The following is a 19,286-nucleotide window of genomic DNA, read 5'->3' as shown; positions in this document are numbered from 1 at the left end:
CATAATCTTTAGATAAGAGACAGTCTGTTAGAATATGTGAAATGTGTGACGACTTTGAAACTTTGAAACCATGTTGGCTTTTATAAATTCTGTTTTACGTAACAAACCGCGCAGGGCTAGCCAACAAATATATTAATTAGTCACTCCGAGGAGGGCCAAGAGTTTTGCCGTCTAGTTTTGGGAATACGTACGTATTAATTACGATTTACGATTTATCGTGACATATTGGTAATTAAGCTTAAAATCACTCTAACAATATCATTTAAAGATTCTAGAATTTCTAGAGATTTCTTTTCATTCGAATCGCTCCAAAGGGAGATTCCAAGAACAAGATAATACTGAATGTACTAATGTTTCATGTAAATCTTATAATCTTCACTGTTTTCCCCAATTTCTCACAAAGACCTACGAACTACAAACAACATATAGAACTTAAGCCACAATGATATAAAATCTAATAAAACTAGTAATGTTCCTGCGTCATCAAGCCAACAAAAGTTTTGAGGTGTTTCGCACATCTGTTCCAACGTAAATACGATTATTAATAATACACGAGAGGAACTACATTAGTATATTCCTCAATGTATCTTTTCATTACAACTAATATATTTTTCTAGCATCTGTCATGCGAGAAACAAAACCACACACAACATATATATTACATTTGAACACTCGATCCTGCAGCATATATATACTTGCTCAGTTGCTCGACACCATTAACTTCGAATTTTCTTTTTTTAGTTCAAAATTTTGTCTTATTTGACGTACGTGGTTCGGCAAGAGAAGATGAAGAAGGATGAGTTAAAAAAATATGCGATATACAGTATTAGTCTATTAGATGGTTATTTTGTGATTTAAAGATTATTTCATGGTCATTTTATCTTATTTCTAGTATATATTTAATGAGGAAAGTAGTCAATAAGTTGATCGAGTCAAATTATAATAAGCATGTTAAGTTTTTTTTTCCTTTTTAATTTTGTTTTCTTAAGTTCACCTTTTTTGTTTTTGCTAATGTGTGTTGTCTGTAAACAGATAAAGAACTTTCCCTTTTTAAATACAGTATGGTTTTGATAGTTCTGGCCTTCTGGGAATTAAACAAAAGCTGGGATTATCAGTAAAGGCAGAAAACGAGACGAGTGGAGTGCGAGGCATGATGACATTAGACCTGTCAAATTTCAATTATTTAGATATGAAGTGTTTAGTAATCCCAAGAATAAGAGTTAATTATTCCTAAATGAAAACTAGGAATATTTTAAGTCACTGGTTAAACAATGCTAGTAATAAAAAAGACGCTGAAGGGAGTTTGGCATGCACCGAAAATGATGATGTTTTTGGTTAAAAGCTCATTTCCCGAGATCATATACAGCAAAACATTCAGACTTATGATGCTTTGAGAGGCATTGTTTCTCATCGAATTGTACTTCTACTAAGAACCATGTGCTCCCCATCAATCTTAAGCTAGTACGTTTTCTAATAAAAATTAGAGAGAATAAGTTGATCCCAATCTGCTCGAAATTAACTCTTCTTGATAGTGCAACGTAACATTGTTGAACTATTGAAGCTATAATTTGCCAAGTGTTGGAGACACTCTCTTAAATCATGAGTCTCTAAACTATTGAAGCTAAGACAAAAGCAAACTGAAGAATTTCGACTCATTCTGAAGATCTTATGTACTTCAGGACATCTTATCATTTATTATTTTGTGGCTCTCTGGTAGGATAGCTCAAAATTTGAAGGCTAATACGAAGTGCAGACGTAGGAATTGTGGAGAAAGGTGCTGTATCATGTATCATCTCAAATATGTGTTAAAACCGGTCGACTAGCTAGCTAGGTTGGTTCTCGAATATCTAAAGCTTTGACTCTGGCTTACCAAAACGTGCAATTAATACTTAAACGGGTGCTCTCAAATTGGATAGCCGGATAAATGGATGATCTTAAACATTTGTTCGGTCCACTATGGTTTCTATCTCACTCACATTGGTTTTAAGTTTGTTTAACTATTAATTGATCAGAAGATTCAGAAGCATTAATCCTAGTTCGTTTATCTACTTTAACCTAGAACAAACACTCACTATTCTTAACCTAATTTTCTAGTCGATTTTTGTTTAAGAGTCATAACAGTATGGCATAAAGACTTAACAACAGTCTTTTCCACCTCAATCGATTTTGAATATTTTCATTGTTGCCAGTATGCACATTCCAGCATTCCTGATAAGAAACTTTTTTCTTCAAGTTACTCTTTAGATATCAACATTAGTGCATGGTCAATAAAGAACAGTGTATTACATCAAGAGGACAAATATATACATGCATAGAGAGGGAGAGAGTCAGCTTTTGGTGGAAAAGGGCAAGTGAAAAGGTTGAGAGGCGTGGCCTCTGGTGACATTGCATGGGGCATGAAATGACTTAGCCTTTGAATCAAACCACACAAAAGAAAGCTGTATCCCTTTTGTCTTTCAAAACAAAAAGTTATAAAATTTTATAATATCTTACTCTTGTTACTATTAAGGAACGATGCACCAGAAATAGAATTATGTAACATTGTTTGTGCTTGGGTGAGTACACAAACAATGACTCTTTCACTTTGGTATATATGGTTTGTTCATTTTGTTGTTGTCAACGTGACTAATGCCATTTAATCTTTCTAAATACATGGATGAGTTATTCGGCAGACTTTATATATGGGATTTTTATATATTCTAGTTGCCTTTAAAATAGGATATAATATATAAATAGCTATACATAGTAACAAAATTATTATGAATGGCGCCAATTAAGGGTAATGAAAAAATCTCAGATATACAGTACAACTAATTAAAAGAAAGATTGATTGGTCCTTTTCTTGTTTATTTCCAAGATAATTACTGAAAATAGAAATGACGAGAAGGGTTGGCTAGGTGATCGATCGTTTGTACTTTTAGGCACTAATAAATTGAGGTTGGAAGATGGTTTGTGTGTAATGATGTTTGTTTGCTATAATATGAGGTGCGGAGTTTATAGTTTAAATTAAATGACCCGAAATATATATAGATTTCTTGTCAAACTTGAGAAATTATACTTCGACATACAAACTGCATAATCTTTTTCTCTCAGGTGTACGTTTGTGTTTAAAACATGGTGTTCTATTTTGAAGCAATAATACATAGTACATATGATGTTCTAACAGAGGCTACATGTACAGAACAGCTAGCGATTTTTTTTTGTTTTGAATGAGGATTGAAAAAATAAATCTGGTCAACAACAACCAAATATGGAAGAATCTCTTCATTTCATGTTGAGAATTTCCCGGGCCCGGTGATCCATTTCTAGAGATGGAATTTCGATCTAGTGACGGAATCGTATAGTCCAAATCACAAAGTAGACTGGTTTTACCGCTAACATGTTGCTAAATAATCGAAACAAATGATCATCGCTTCACATATTTATTGGAGTGGACTTAGATTCATATCTGATAAGATAAAATTGGAATAGAAACTTGAAGATTGTATTGAAAGGAAAGCAAAAATGTGATTGCTTGCTTTTTGCTTGTATGGAATTCATTTTTGAGAACAAAAAAGAAGAAGATATATAGAATATAGTACAAGTAACAGTATCGCTTGATCATCATACTTCTTATGCGAATATTTGTTGTTTTGTGTATAAATTTGGACATGCATATTGGGAAGAAAGGTGCCTTTAGGCAGGCTTATTGGGACAAGTAAATTTTGAGGCATATAGTGAAGTTGAGTGGAAGAGTTATCATTCCAATGTTGTAAAAGAAACATAACTTTCTCTCTCTTTCTGCATTGCATGTCCCCTTTATTTACAACCACCTCTTTCCTCTTCACGTCTTAACGAATATTCTACTTTATAAAATTTAACTGCATAGATACACCGATACATGTGCATACATAGAATATTATCAACTCTCTCGTTCAATGGTCAAACCAAATTTCTGTATCAACTTACTTCTCTTTGATTCCAAGTATTTTTCATGTTTTCAAGTTGCGGCCCACGCGGGATTCTCATCTCTTTATATTTTCATTTAAAAACAAAAAAATAATACATAAACTCCACTAAACTAGGTATTCATTCTCTGACATTGATTAAAGTTGATCGCAATATTTTCTAGTTTAATTTCTCATGTTAGTATATTATACTAAATTACATACACAAAAATGCAAATAATGACATGCCTAGGTTAAGAATGAACTATTTTCGCCATGTAATAAAAAAGCAATACAGATGTCATATATAATTTGTTTTTGCTATTAATAGCATGAATTAAAATGGTTACACAGACTCAAATGGACTCAAAAGTTTATTGTAAAGCTCATACAAAACACAAATTCATACATATAACTTATATATGAAGAAGAGATAAAAAAAACAGAAAATAAAGCCGGATTGAACCATGAATTGTGACTTCCAAATAGATCTTGCAGCTAGGGCTGTTACCTGATGAGTGGCTCCTTTACCTAACCCTCCACTCCAACGGTCACTTATTGTTGAAAATGAGATTCATATAATAGCAACAATGCAACATTGATATAACACCTCTCTAATTATATATAGTACTATCATTTATTTTGTCAACAACATATATTTTTCATGTTTATATTTAGATGGTAACACATAATTGTACATAAATCAGTGCATTTGGTCCAGTTAATTATCATTATTCATGGTTTGCATATTATTGGATGCCGCCCAATTTGTTTTACATTAATGACTTACCATATGATAGTATGTCTTATATATACTGTCTTTTGTATATAATTAGTATATACTATACAGAGAGAATATTTGGAAGACATAAAAAGACAAGAAACGAAGTAAGACAGAAAACCATAAGCTAAAATTATAATTCGTCGGATGCTGAATTCGCATGGAGCCTATAACACAGAGAGTGTCCATCCAGAATTGCAATCATGACCATCTGCCACTTCCATCCTATATTTAAATGTGCTTCATTACTTGCTTTTCCAGTACACATTATTTTTATTTTATTTTTACTCCACGAAAATGTTAAGGATTATACACTATAATTTTGAAAATTTAAAATATGTCAGCCTTTGTTCGTGGTGGTAAATAATGGTTTCGGCTGAAACATGGGCTCACTTTTCCCGTTTATTAGCTCTCAGACACGAAATTATAAGTTGGGAATCACACGATTAAAAGGCCAGCTGGGTGATAAATTTTGGTGAAACCAGATACATAGCGTAAATTCCAATAGCAAGAGTTGAAGTGTAAATTTTGGCCCATTCACTACAGTCTACTCCATAAGGTGTAAGTGTAACCATTCAGAGTCAATACATGGAAAATAAAATAAAATATAACAGTAAGAAAAGAGATTGATGAGAAACAAATTAAGGATGCCTAACTCGTCTTATTGCTTACAAAAGAAACACTTACAGAATGTATATTATATGGTTTATTAACACGTTCAAATAGTCGTCCACCTAAATTGAGGCCATCATGTAATGCCGTCCTGTTTGGATTTCAAAAAAAAAAACTCATTTCGACTAGGCAACATGAAATCTCAATGCATCCCATGACAGCTAGTCAATACTATAATAACAAATTTATTTCCCCTGCAAGAAACTTCAACTGATTGCAAATTGTTTGTCAACGTGGACGGCCCATGGAATATTATAAAAAACAGCACGCAGTTTTAAGACCCAAAATCGAACGGCGGCCCATGAGAAAGCATTAATCAAAACGGCACACAGTTCAGATCTTCGCTGTCCATTATAGACACCAAAGCATATCCGCATCTTTTGGCACGTGTGAGATCGTAACACAAACGGGGCAATTTCCGCGAACATTAAAAAGATTTTCAGGTATTTTTTTTTTTTTTTTTCATTCTCTCGAGTTTATAGGAATTTCGAATTACACAAATTATATTGCCGCTTTTTCTCAAACATTTTACGGTAATGGAATCTCAATTTTGGTAGTTTTAAGATTCCGTTTTTTTTTTTTTTCTTCATTTCAATTTCGTATTTTACAGTTTTTAGTTGAATTTTAGGGTTTCGGATTGAGTTTGGTGATTATGCTATCGTCTGATTCTTTCCTATTATGCTCTTTTATTCTAGTAATTTGAAATGCTAATTTCAAAACTTGTTGTTTATGTTCTGAGAGATCTGTAATAATTTTTGCATATGATCTGTTTTTGTATTAAAAAAAAAAAAAAAATCTTAGGTTTATCTCGTCTTTCTGGAGCATTTTGCTGCTATCATGAAGTTCTTGGAGTACACAAACCTTGACAGGTTACACTTCTTCTTTATATAAATTGGGTCAAAATGTAGTTATTATTGCTTTGTTTTTTTTTTGGTGTTGTGATGAACTATGAGTTTCAATTTTTTCTAAATGGATTTTAAACACCTTTACAATCCAGTTTGAATATGTTTATGGGTGATCTAAATCTCGGGGAAAGAACTATCAAAGGTTGTCTGGAAGCTTATTCATGTAAGCCACTTGTTTGTGTTCTTCTTACTCTCAGGGTCAATTTTTCTTCTGGGCTTTCAAGAAATATAATTTATTGTTCATTTTTTTTGGATAGGCAAACATGCAGGAACTGATAAAAGATTGTCTCTTAGTTTGGAGAATGAGGTAATTTGATACTCTATGAAGCTATTCTTCCATCTGAATTTAGCTGTTGCAAACTTGGACTTCAATCATTGGAATGTTGTTTTATTGTTTTCGGTTCATTTGAACTCAGATGCTCGATTATCTTGGGAAGTCTTCTGACACTGACTCCTCTTCACCCGTTGATCTCTTGTTAAGCAGGTCAAGGTAATAAAATCTTCTACTTACAGAGTTTTTTAAAACCATATTTTTATGATATAGATATGTCATATGTCTCATGAATATATTCTGTTGCTTATTCCAGTCGAAAAGCTTTGATCTACTTGGTTCTTACACTCTATCAGATGTATCCAGACTACGATTTCAGGTAATTTTTTTGTGTGTTGTAAACTTTTTTTGAAGAGGGGGGATTATGGGTAATGTCATTGTCAGCTTCTTGGGCGACATGGCAACCCGCTATATAATCCGCCCTTTAATATCTGTATGGGAGTGTTGTCATAAGGTTTGACGAACGGTTCATAGAACTGTAGGAGTTGAGAGTTCGATTCTCTCCATTTCCCAAAAATCTATAAACTAACCAGTTGTCTGTTGTGAAGTGTCTGATTGAACATGATAATAAAATACAGCTATGTTATATAACTCTTGTCACTATCGCATTGTTTCTCTATTTTTTTTTGGTTTCCAGCGCTGTCAAAGCACATCAGTTTTTTTCCGAGGAAAGCTGGGACACGTTTAAGCAGATTTTTAACAACTATATGTCTGAAGCTTCTAAGGTATTCAAGTGTTAAACTATCTTCTGTTTGATGGAAATTTTAAAAAGGCTTGTTTTTGCGAGGGAGAATCACTTTGACCTTCTTCAGTGATCCAAGTCGATAGATATTTTATGTACATATGCGTATATGATAAGTATTATCATATCTACTGATAGGAATGGGCTGAGAGGAATGAGGATGGTTCCCTGCTTGAGGTAATCTACAAGGCTCTTGATGAGGTAAGTTCCCTGTAATAAGGAACTTTAGAAAAAGGGCAAGAGTAATGGAAAAGAAGTAAATCATACATATGTGAACGATACAGGTCGTAAAACTAGCTGAATGTGAGATATATGTTTACAACCCAAATCCTAATGCTGATCCTTTCCTCGAGGAAGGAGCAATGTGAGTTACAACAACTTTATTTATATATTCACTTACTCAGATGTGCTATGGCCTGACTGTCATCTAAAAGGCTGCTTCCTCATCCTTTATTTCTTTTGGGTCAAATCCAGATGGTCTTTCTGTTTCTTATTCTACAACCGAAAACTGAAGCGTGTTGCAGGTTTCCGTTTCTGCTGCACGAGGTTAGATGATTGTAATCTTACCAAGTTGCCTTTCTCTTTCACTGTCTTCTTCTTTAAAAGTCTTTCCAACTCGAAAACTGTTTGTTGCAGTAACCTGGCAAGTGATGCATTTCTCGCTGACAGTCCTCTTTATGGAGAAGATGAAGAGATCTTTGACGACATGGATATGTGATCTCTGTATCGATGTGCTGAGTTTCATATTCTGTAGAAAACCTGTATCTATTTGTGATATCTAGTCTCTAGGCTTGTATGAGTCTGAGTCAATGGTTAAGCTCTTCGCTTTCCTTTATATGTGTAGTTGACCTGACTAATACTCTTACTGTATCATGTGCAAAATCTTATCAGTCCTTGTGTTATCCAATGTACCTATGTTCCATTAAAGAGACAAAGTGTTGAGATATTGTGTCTATGTTGTCTGCTTCCATTCACCAGTAGTCACCACAAGAGCAGACTCCAGCATGAAAATGATGGAATCTGTTCATATCTCGGATAACAAGATCTCGCTGTACGATACCTGATATAACTTTCATAGCATTGTGGCAATCCGAACAAATTCGTAGATTCTTGATGATCAGTATGCGATTTCGAGATGGCAGTCGAACAAGCCCATATGCCAAAGCCAACCTCTCGCTGTGAACCCACAGTCTCTTATCCTTTTCTTCATCGTCCATATCGAGCAGGATCGCATTCCGATCAGGAACATAACCGGCTCGTGTTGCCTTCAAGTTAAGCCATTCCAGCATTCCATTTATGAGCTTCATATCCGGATGATCTGATGCTCCCACACTGAAGAAATGCACATCTCCTTGATGTTCTATCCAACTTAAACCTGGTTCCTTCTTTACACCCTTTTCCTTCATGCTTTTCCTAATGGAAGCAACGTTTGCCCATTGTTTTACACCTGCGTACATGTTTGATAATAGAACATATGTTGCCTCGTCCTTTGGATTGATCTTTAGTATTTCCTCTGCCGATCTCTTTGCAACCTCTTCATTGTTCTGATTCATCGAGGCGCTGAGCAGTGCTCTCCAGATCATAACACTAGGCTCATATGGAATCCCTTCAATCATCTTCATTGCTTTGTCAAGCTGCCCTGATCTTCCCAAAAGCCTGACCATACAAGTATAATGTTCCAAACATGGTTCAATACCATGATCACGAATCATTGACTCAAAACAATCTTGACCTTGATCTATTAATCCTGCGTTGCTGCATCCAGAAAGAACACTAAGAAATGTTAACCCATTTGGCTTGCAATCACTATCCTTCATAATGTCAAAGACTCTCAATGCCTGGCTGCCCAGTCCATGTGTCGAATAGCCTGAGATCAATGTATTCCATGAAGCTACATCTATTGTTTCCATCTCATTGAACACAGATTGTGCGAATTTGATATCACCACATTTTGCATACATGTCTATCAATGAGTTACTCACTGCAACTTTTTCGGCATTATTGGTTTTTATCACCAGTCCATGAACTTGAACACCGAGCTCCATGCTCGCCAAAGAAGCACAAGCTCCAAGAGCACTTGAGAAGGTTACTTCAGTTACTGACACCTGATTTCTGAGCGCTTCACGAAACATGTTTAACGCATTTCCTCCTTCGCCCAGATTCCCATACCCGACAATGACTGTGTTCCAGCTCACCTCATTTTTACTTGATAACTCAGCAAATAACTTAACAGCGCTATCCATTTTCTCACATTTGGCATATACATCAATGAGAGCATTTGAGACATAGACATCAAAATCAAAGCCAGCTTTGACCACAAGACCATGGAGTTGCTCACCTAAGCCAGAACACTTCCCGATGGCACATCCATTCAAAATACTGCTCAAAGTAAACTCGTTAGGGACAACAAAAGCTTCTCTCATTCGAATAAAAAGATCAACCGCCTCGTTGCAAAAACCGTTTTGACAAAACCGAGCAATCATAAAACTCCAAGGTATCACATCATTCTTTGGCATCTCATTGAACACTTTAAAAGCACCAGACATGTCTCCGATCTGAGTATACAACTGAAGCAGACCAACACCCACACGAGGATCCAACTCATAGCAAGTTTTTAGAATCCGTCCATGAACACCCTTGGCGAAATCAAACGCACCTAGCCCGATACTCGCCTTAAGAGCCGTATCAAAGGTGTAGTTGTTGGGCATGAAACTAGCCATCCCCATACAAGAAAGCAGCTGAAGAGAATCCTCGAAATACCCATTCTCTACATAGCAAGACACAATTCCAGCCCACACAACAATGTCTTTGCACAAAATCCCCTCAAAAACACTTCTTGCACTATGAACAGAACCACATACAGAGTAAGCATTGATAAGCGCAGCTCCAACAAAAGCATTGGAATCAAAACCAAGCTTAACGATAGGAGAATGCAACCACAAACAAATCTCAGCTTTATCCAAACTGACAAAGCACTTCAAGAAGGAGGTGAAGACGTGTGGGTTAAGCTCATGACCTTCTCGATGCAACCTGGAATACAAACCAACGGGATCTTCACACGCATGTCCTTGAACGAGAGTAACATACGAGACATTGTTTCTCTCAGGAATTTCGTCGAACAGCTTCAACGCATCTTTGTCAAATCCGGCTTTCACGTAAGCGTTTAATAGAATGTTTGTAGCGAAAAGATCCAAGCAGCTTCCTTTCTTTAATACATCGCAATGAATAGCCTTTGCTGAGATAGGATCGTTTCTCTGAATGCAGCGACGGAGCATTGAGCCGTAAGCATGAGAATCTAAGCCAGGGACTACCAAATCCGAATCCAAATCCAATGCCGACACGGCGGCTTGAACAGATAACCCACATCGTCGAATACGATTGCATTGGATCAATCTGTGACTCTCTGAAACATGGATTGCTCTACAGAACCTGATCATACGAACTGCGAAACTGAGGAGGGGAGAAGTGTCTAATCCGGTTAATTCAAAACCGGTTTATCCCAGCTGAATCGAATTCTGGACAAAACCGAATTGGTGTTTTTTTTAAGTCAATCAAAAACGTTAATGAGACATGGGCCGGCCCAAGAGACAAACGTGGCCCTAATACGATAACTAAACTGAAACTAGGGTTTCTCCAAGTCGTCACCTATAAAATGGAGCTTTGGTTTTGTTGGCCTTAGGGCATGATTACTAAGGGTTACTCATGAAATTACTTTAAATAAAAAAATAATAAAAAGAAGAGAGAGAAGAGAAATCAGGAGTAATCGATCCTTGCTGGAGGACTGGGGGAACCGTTTCTCAGAATTAAATAGAGATGTGTCACTTACTTATTGGTACACCTATTAAAAAATGAATATATATAATAATTTCTTTTTTTTTAATTTTCTGAGAAATTTTCATCCGTTTCTCGAGTAAAAATGGTCTTACAGACTCACAGAATCATTATCTAGTTAGGTCTTCTTCTTCATGCTTTTTCATTGATTCGTTTTTTCGTAGTTATGATTTCTCGATTCTAGGATTGCTAGCGTATGTGGTTAGGTTTTGTCTTTTTCTCTTTGAAGGAAAAACAAAAAAATGTTTTATGAAAATTGATTGAAGGAATCGGAGCAGATGATGAATATTTTGCATTACAACGTGCTCTCCGATTAACCATGCGGATTATATAAATCGAGCTTTTTAAAACTGATGCTCCGATTCTTCAATCTACTTTATTTTATTTTCTTATTTGTTTCTACAATTTTATCATGTTTTTGGTGATTAGCTCTCTCTCTCTCTCTCTCTCTCTGTTTTGCCGATTAAATTGTCTTCTAGCAATATCAAAATTTACAAGATATTCTGATATATGTACTTGTACAAATTAGTTAGCTCTGTATCGAATTACTTTAGCTGATGTGAATCTGATAGTTCAGTATTTGTTTGGTGATGATGAAGGTGTTTGAAGTTTCATTATGTCTGTGCTGATATATGAAGTTGATTCTATTCGTAATCATTATGGTTTCTTATTATTAATGAGATAAAGTTGTGATAGCCTCTTGGATTGATACGACCAAATGCTAATATACCCTTTAAAGCATATCCTTTATACCTTGATCGGATACTTTGATTGACTCAAGACAAACCTAACTTAATTGTTATATTCAACATTAACTTATTAATGATTATCAAGAAATTTGTGAAGTCAATACCAGACACTTAGATATTCATAATAGACCAACCAATATATTCAAACTAAATCATGAATTCAACAATAATAATTAACTCTCTTTGTTTGATCTAAAGTATTCGAACTCTTATTGTGTGGGGATCTATCGTTGCAAAAAAAAAACAAAAAAAAAAAATTGTGTGGGATCTACAAGCTAGAGTTTTGACCACGTACTCTTTAAAAAGTGTATGTAACCTTCGAGCTTTGACCCTGTATTTAAGTCAAATTTGCAACAAGTATATACGAAGCTAGATGGTCGTCAAAAATGATGACCTTAGTTTCAAATTATGTAGCTCACAAGTTCTCTGTAGGTTTTGAGCGTTCTGTTTATTTGTTGGTTCATTTTGCGTATTTACAATTTACTTAGTATGGACATAATGAATCCGAATTTAAACCCACATTGATTCAGTTTTGTTTTGTTTTTTTCTTTGTTTTTTTTTTGTTTTTTTGTCGTCTAAATTCTATATACTAGTTCACTATTAAAAACTTTCTGCTAGAGAGAGTCGATAAAAAACCGTCAAACTTACATGGGAAAAACAGAATTCGGGATCTTTTGCACTTTTCGCAAAATGATCAGCAAAGATGTTACCACTACGAGGATATATATAATAATCAACGAAGAGAATAAGTCTCTGGATTTTAGGTTTTGGCTTGGTCCATTTAGCTTCACTAAATTTTTGTTTTCTCATTTTAACTATGACAAATTTTGGTTTAGTTTACTAGAATACAAAAAAATCAGGTAAGTAAAATTCTAGAAGATGAATTCAGCTACTCGACCTCCATTACACTTATTTACAGTCGTTCTAATATCAAAAATGAAATACAAATGTATACAAAAGAAACACAAATATTTACAACACCCAAAAAATTGTAGAAAATACAGGGAAAAAAACATGTAACCAAAAAGTCGTATGCACAATATACCAGAAATTTGTTTCAATTGTAACGAGACATGATTTACAATTAGCGGTAAAGAGACATTAAATGGTATTTCGGTTTTGTTTCTTAAATCCGGACCAACCATGCCAATGTTAGTGGCTAGTGATGGATACTATTCAATGACAATAGTCATGGTCATATGAAAAGGCACACAAAGTAGGCTCAGTTTATCCCTTCTCTTCAGCATCTTGACAATTTACAGATTCCACCAAACTCTTAAGACTTAAGACTTCTGACGTGAAAAGACACATTAGTCGGCAAGACTTAGACTAGGTCGCATTAACTAAGGACTCACGTGTTTCTTAAACTCAAATCCATTATATTAATAAGGACAAAGCCGACCAGACCAACTAATATAATTAATTAAAGAAGCATGATGAGCACATTTCTTTTTAATACTCACGGAAGCTTCACGAGAAGCCGAAAGAGGCGTGTTCATTTTCTTACTAAAAGATTAAACAAAAGTAGTGACACGATATAGAATAGAGCTGCTTAATTAATAAGAAGTATTAAAAGACAATAAACACTTTAAAAAACAATATATAAGTATATAATCTTAGTAGTAGGTAAACGTAATCTCCTAAAAAACGTGTCGTGGAAACAGTATACGCAGAAGCTACGACGAAGCGAGGCCCATCAATTTCAAAGAGATTGGGAAAGAAGCCAAATGCAAAAGGAACATGAAAGTCTTGGAGAGTGGTGAAAGAGACAAATTTGGTCCATGTCCCAATCTAAAAAAGAGATCGTTTTTAGGCCGATGTTGGATGATAGTAAGGAGATGTCGATACTACTCTGAAAACACAAAAAGACGAAAAAAAGAGAAAGAAAATGTGAAACCGCGTTTTTTTTCTAGTAACTTATACGGTCCCAATATATAAAAACAAACAAACAAATGTTCAATTCTCTCCTCATTACCTCATGATCATTAATAATACGAATCATGTATTTTGAATAACTTGTCGGTGTAGCAAACACAAACAAAGAGTCGAAGTCAACGCGTTTTAAAAAAGTTCCTATATGACCTACGTATAATTATAAAGTACTATACTACTTATCTCCAATGTCTATCTACGTAGAGCTAGAAAGAAGCATGTGATTTGTTGAACAAACTAGAGGAATCTACAGTTTTGTGTGAGTAAAAAGAGACAGAACATGTAATCATTGATTTCCATGGGGTAATAATAAATAAAATTAAAAAAAAGGGTCGACACAGAGAAAAGGAGAAAAATAAAAACCTTGATGTAATAAGTAATCCTTGGATTGTTGGATAATAAATTACCTCTCCTTGCGCTTCTCTAGAAACCTTAGCAATGACTTTCTCCTTGCGATGGGAAGATCTGCATACACGCACAAAAATCAGTTTCAATATATCATCAGAAACTATAACATATGTTTATACGTATACCTCCATAACTATCTAAATACGAACTTTAAGGACTCTCTTTCAACATATTTTTTGTTTTGTTGTCTAACATCTAATTCAAAACTAATAAGCAAAGAAATCTTCCCTAATAACTAACAACAAAACATCTACATGCAACGATATCTCTGCAAGCATAGAACAGTACTCTTTAATTAATTAGCGTGATGACCCTTTGGTAAATTATTATTTTTTGTTATCACTAACCTCCTTCTAGATTCTGGCCAAAGAGCTTTGGTCTTAGAGTGGTCGGAGTAATTACCGAAAGATCAGTCTCCGTCGATGATTCGTCCTTCTTCGAGACCGCTGTGTCCTTAGCGACCTTCATAATCTCTTCAGCCTTGCTACGATTCACTTGGTACACGGATACGGTTCCATTGTAAAAAATAGTCATAGGTACGGTTCCAGAGACAGCTTCCGTACTTTGCCTAAAAGAATATTTTTCGAAATTTTGAATTTCAATTTTTTTGTTTTTTTTCCCTCATATATAGCGCCCAAAAAAAAAAAAAAAAAAAAAAGAAGAGTTTTTACGTACCTGGCGAGAGACGCGTGGACCGGAGAAATCGGGATCTGAAGTTGATGTTCTCTTGGAGTAGACGGAACAGAAGGAGACTCAGTACCACCACCGCCGGAAGCTAACAAAGATTTTATTATCTCCGGATCAATCTTTGAAATCGCTCCTTGCATTTCTGCAAAAATTATTTAAATTGATTATTATTAAAAAAAAGTTTTACATAGAACCAAAAAAAAAAAAAAAAATTGGTTACTCTTCAGGAAAAAAAAAAAGAAACAAACCTCGGAAACTACGACGGCGATCGAGAAATTTCTGAAACCTAGGCTGTGGAGCTTTGTTGGTGGTTTGCTTCTTCTCGACTCCGAGGAAGTCAAGTTCAACGGTAGCTCCTCCTCTAGTCATCTTCTTTGATTTAAAATTCTTAAAAGATCCGAGACAGAGAGAGTGAGAGAGAGAGAGAGAGAGAGAGAGAGAGAGATAAATTGATGAATATGTTTGAGATGAAGAGAGAGAGGCGCGAGAGAGGAAGTTAATTAATAATGAAGATTCGGAATAAAAGGATTTGTTTTGATTTTTCATGTGATAGTATTTAAAAAGGAGTTTATGTTATGTTACCCGTCTTTTGATAGTAATAATAATAACGCACGAGGTTCATGCTTTCTCTTTCTTTTCGGCACAATTGGGGCTGGGCAAGTAGTAGTACTCATCCACTTTTTTTTTCTTCTTTTCTTTTTGTTTTTCTTTCTTTAATTTGTTTTTATTAGGCTCTCCCCCCTAACCTCCTCTTAATCTTTCATTAATTTAATGATTTAAAACACATGTTTGAATTGTTCATAGACCTTCTTACTGTAATGGCTATACGCAGAAAGAAGATATTTCTTTGTTGTTATTTTTACCCGGAAATAACGGAAGTCCAATGAACATAGTTAATTGTTTTAAAAATATTTTCATATGTGGTGACTGACTATCCAAACATGTTTTTTTTATTATGTTACTGTTTATCACATTGGGTTCCTTCTGACACTATACGTTTTTCTACTCCAGTCTTTTTTTATCTGTATACTTTTCTCCGAACATGTTCTTCTTTTCCATTTTCTTTTTATGTTTTTTTTATTTCCCTAATGAATTTTCTATTTTTAAAACCCAAGTAGTTTTACCTTATACTACTTACTAGTATACCAATTACCAAATCACATATTATATAGTCAGTCTTACTGAATTTTCAACAAATACACTTTCAACGTTACTGTTCAAGACTGTCTATTTAAAGTTTGATGGCCAAAGAGATAAATAAAAGAGAAAGAGTTAAGATGCATGTCGTTCACGTGTTGAGATGTAGTAGTTAATTGTCAATACATCATCACTAGGCAAAGCGCACTTACTTATTCAGAAAGTCTTCTTAGGGTTTTTTCGTTTTCATCTTCTCACGTTCACGTTCTTCTGATTTAACTCTAACCTCTGCCTCTCTCTCTCTCTCTATCCGAGTCAATACGTCTTCTTTATTCTTTTATTCCTTGTAAGTGAAGGCTTTTATTTATTTCAGTTATCTCACGTTTTCTCTGTGCTGAGCCGCGATTTTAATGTCGATGTATTTTTAAAACTGACTAATTTGCCCCTCTTATCTACCTACTGTACTTGCTAATCAATGTATTTTCAAATTATAAATTTTGTTCCGAAGAGAGTCTTTTAGGCCCAGTCTCTGTATATTGAAACTTTAAGCTTGGAAGGTTTTTTTGGGTTGGGTTCATTAGGTTTGACTTTGACAGTACTAATGGTAAGAGATTATGCTCTGTTTAGTTTTTTGTTTTTTCTGGGTCAACGGTTTGCATAGTTTATACAAGGCCCATTCTAACTAGAAAACCCAATTACAATCTTATTTTCTTCCTTCCTAATTTCATAGATTGAGAGGTTTGCCAAGTTTCGAATATATATATGCTTTTTGTTGGTTAACATATCCTGCTTGTTTACAAATTGTACATGAGTCTTTTTTTTTTTTTTTCCATTGTGTACTTAGATACGAAACTAGCAAGAAATAAAACAAAAATGTAAGGGATATAAATTTGCTAAACCCAAAAAAATGTAATATAAGTTTTATTAACAGATATTTTTTTTTTTCAAAGATAAAACGTAAATGTAAAAGCCCATAATTAGGTAAACAAAAGCCAAAACCAAAATAAAACCAAAACCTTTCAGTCAACTACAACTAGTGTCTTATGCTCATCTCTACATATAGCATCCTCCATGGCCTTCATCGGATTAATCTCTCCATCATTTTCCAAAAACAGTTTCAGCAAATTCTTGGAAAACCCACTAACCAAAGCCACTCCTTTCTTGTTTCCAGCCACTGGCGTAGCTCTCGAATCCCTCAAGTTCCAAAACACAATCTCCGGCACAGCTTCACCGTACCCGTTCTCCTTGTACTTGCTCACAATCACCTCATAATCCGTTTCCCACACATTGCTCGGATTAGACGGTACACTGTTCCGATAACTCGGCGGCCGCTTCGACGCTTCATCAAACTCCATATCACTGAACACAAACACCATCTTGATCATATCCTCAGGCTTCAGTTTCCTTTCTACAGCCACTCTCAGAATCAAGTCAAACACTTTCTGAAAATCAGTGTTCATATTCCATTGCATATTTCTCACGAACTGTGTTTTTGAAAACAGATCGTCTCCTCTCACCAAATGCATTTTAGGTTTCGTGCTGAAAGTTATAAGCTTTTCTTTCCATGGCTCTTCAGATAGCTCAGATACGAGCATACCAAGAGCGACGGAAACATCTAATGGGTCACCATGCATAGATGCCGAAACGTCACAGATTGCCATGCAGTTCTTCAAAGTACCTTTCTCTTTAAGATCATCCACCATTCGTTTCCACTGCAGCTCAGCGACTTGCCCACCGTCTCCGTCTTCTAAACTTCTGATTATCTCGTGAGGTAGCAGAGCACCGGCGGCCACAGTTGCTTTTCCCGACTTCACATCGTCAAGATACTGCTGGAACCTCTCTGCGCCGTGGTTCAAGAATATCTCCTTGTAAGACTTCATCGCCACTGACGCTACACGGTTGTACGGGAGAGACTCCCAGTCTTTTGCTCCCATGTACACTTCAGGAAGCTGCAGAGTCTTACGGAGAGGAACAAGAACTTGCTTCCTTAGCCGGTCACGGACTCTGTACGCGTAGTGAGAGTCTTCAACGCCTTCGTATTCAGGGAATGACTCACGAGGAAAGACCTTCCTAGCAATGCTCTCACAGAGAAGAGTTGCTTTGTCAAAAGAAGAATCAAGAGAGGGACACCACTTAGCCGCTAGAGAGATTTTGTTAGTCTCTCCGGATGTCAAAAACTCCATATCTTTCTTCAGGTGATCTGCGAATAGCTCCGAGACACGTTCGTGGAGAAACCTATAGTCAGGATCGTGAGAATATCTTGTGATTGCGTCCTTGCCCATTGAAGCCTTCGTCTTCTTCCTCTCCAAACTCGCTCTAGCCTTCTCCAGTTGGTTCCTCTTCTCTGCGTTCTTTATCCCTAGTTTTCTCGTCGCCTCCCGCTTCTTTTTACTACCATGGCGATCCCATTTGTGACCCTTTCCACAAGCACGACGATCACCATAAGAGGCTTTCGAGGATTGGAAAGCGAATCGAGCTCGAGATGCCTTGCCTTTGTTCTGGTACTGCGATTTCTTGATCTTACGGATTTCAGCTCCTCGTAGAATCCGGTAAAGAAGCTCCGGAAAATCTTTAAAGTAACCAAATTTAGAGAGAGCCTCGAGGTTGCAAGCTAGGGTTTTGGGATGACGACCATGGAGCCACAACGCCGCCTTGTAAAACCCTTCCTTGTCGGATTTCCCGGTGCCACGGACTCCACGAAGGTTACATATAAGCTTGAGGGTGGTCAAGGCGTCGTGGTCCCAAGCCTTGTTAAGAAGGTTATCTATTGTTGACTTGTGCGTGGAGGGAACAACCTGGAAGAAGAAATCGAGGCAGGGGTTTCCTGAGGAGAGGTGCGTGGCGGAGTTATTCTCGGTGTGTAGCCCATCGGAGGTGTAGAGAAGTCGTTGACTCTGGTTGAGTTGAAGTTTGAGACCATCGCGTCCATGAATGGGTCGCTTGGGCCAGAAGCTCTCACGGGGTTTGGGACGAGGGAGCTGGGATCACGGATCTCTGGTGGACCAACCAAAAGAGGAGACATGGTTTCTTTAGAAGTGATGATGAAAAAAGCGATTTAGAATTTTAAAATGTATGTGAGTATTTGTGATGCTTAATCTTGTGTTACAAACCGACATGGGTTATTTCTGTATTACTAAGATATGAGTATATCATAAATCTCCATAGATGATATGTTACGAGGTTGT

The 19,286-nt window shown here is 36.0% G+C and overlaps 3 protein-coding genes, 1 non-coding gene and 1 pseudogene across 9 annotated transcripts; 2 read left to right on the top strand and 3 right to left on the bottom strand.

The window, feature by feature from the left end:
- Positions 1-5,725: 5,725 nt before the first annotated feature.
- LOC104735320 (uncharacterized) lies at positions 5,726-8,303 on the top strand. 3 transcript variants are annotated; one of them, XM_010455080.3, is made up of 11 exons: positions 5,726-5,822; positions 6,181-6,248; positions 6,377-6,447; positions 6,542-6,591; positions 6,701-6,774; positions 6,872-6,934; positions 7,253-7,340; positions 7,496-7,558; positions 7,642-7,721; positions 7,832-7,903; positions 7,994-8,303. In XM_010455080.3, the coding sequence occupies exons 2-11, from the start codon at positions 6,217-6,219 to the stop codon at positions 8,073-8,075; spliced, it is 675 nt and encodes a 224-aa protein (XP_010453382.1). In that variant the 5' UTR covers positions 5,726-5,822; positions 6,181-6,216; the 3' UTR covers positions 8,076-8,303. The 3 variants fall into 3 exon arrangements, with proteins under 3 accessions (XP_010453382.1, XP_010453381.1, XP_087336640.1); XM_010455079.2 differs by having other exon boundaries at positions 5,726-5,912; XM_087480514.1 differs by lacking the exon at positions 5,726-5,822 and adding an exon at positions 6,013-6,039.
- LOC104735321 (putative pentatricopeptide repeat-containing protein At5g13230, mitochondrial) lies at positions 7,601-10,872 on the bottom strand. Its single transcript, XM_010455081.3, has one exon. It carries the CDS (start codon positions 10,792-10,794, stop codon positions 8,329-8,331), a length of 2,466 nt encoding a protein of 821 aa, XP_010453383.2. The 5' UTR covers positions 10,795-10,872; the 3' UTR covers positions 7,601-8,328.
- Positions 10,873-11,460: 588 nt separating this feature from the next.
- On the top strand, positions 11,461-11,548 carry LOC147929222 (small nucleolar RNA SNORD36). Its single transcript, XR_015578975.1, has one exon. It is a non-coding gene; the product is annotated as a small nucleolar RNA SNORD36 (small nucleolar RNA).
- A 1,858-nt stretch (positions 11,549-13,406) lies between these two features.
- LOC104735319 (protein TIFY 9) lies at positions 13,407-15,603 on the bottom strand. Of its 4 annotated transcripts, none has more exons than XR_015578849.1 (5): positions 15,213-15,513; positions 14,953-15,106; positions 14,680-14,845; positions 14,233-14,334; positions 13,407-13,789 (listed from the first exon to the last, which is right to left on the bottom strand). XR_015578849.1 is itself a non-coding variant. In XM_010455078.3 (5 exons), exons 1-4 carry the CDS (start codon positions 15,508-15,510, stop codon positions 14,273-14,275), a joined length of 735 nt encoding a protein of 244 aa, XP_010453380.2. In that variant the 5' UTR covers positions 15,511-15,603; the 3' UTR covers positions 13,407-13,789; positions 14,233-14,272. The 4 variants fall into 4 exon arrangements, 3 of the variants coding, with proteins under 3 accessions (XP_010453380.2, XP_010453379.2, XP_087338879.1); XM_010455078.3 differs by having other exon boundaries at positions 14,625-14,845; positions 15,213-15,603; XM_010455077.3 differs by having other exon boundaries at positions 14,277-14,334; positions 14,625-14,845; positions 15,213-15,603.
- A 1,387-nt stretch (positions 15,604-16,990) lies between these two features.
- Positions 16,991-19,251, bottom strand: LOC104735318 (uncharacterized; annotated as a pseudogene).
- Positions 19,252-19,286: the final 35 nt, after the last annotated feature.

Source organism: Camelina sativa, chromosome 13 (assembly GCF_030686135.1).
Source record: "Camelina sativa cultivar CO46 ecotype springtype chromosome 13, ASM3068613v1".
Classification (NCBI taxonomy): domain Eukaryota; kingdom Viridiplantae; phylum Streptophyta; class Magnoliopsida; order Brassicales; family Brassicaceae; genus Camelina; species Camelina sativa.
The sequence above is the reverse complement of the archived record's forward strand: the minus strand, read 5'-3'. Positions and strand labels throughout refer to the sequence as shown.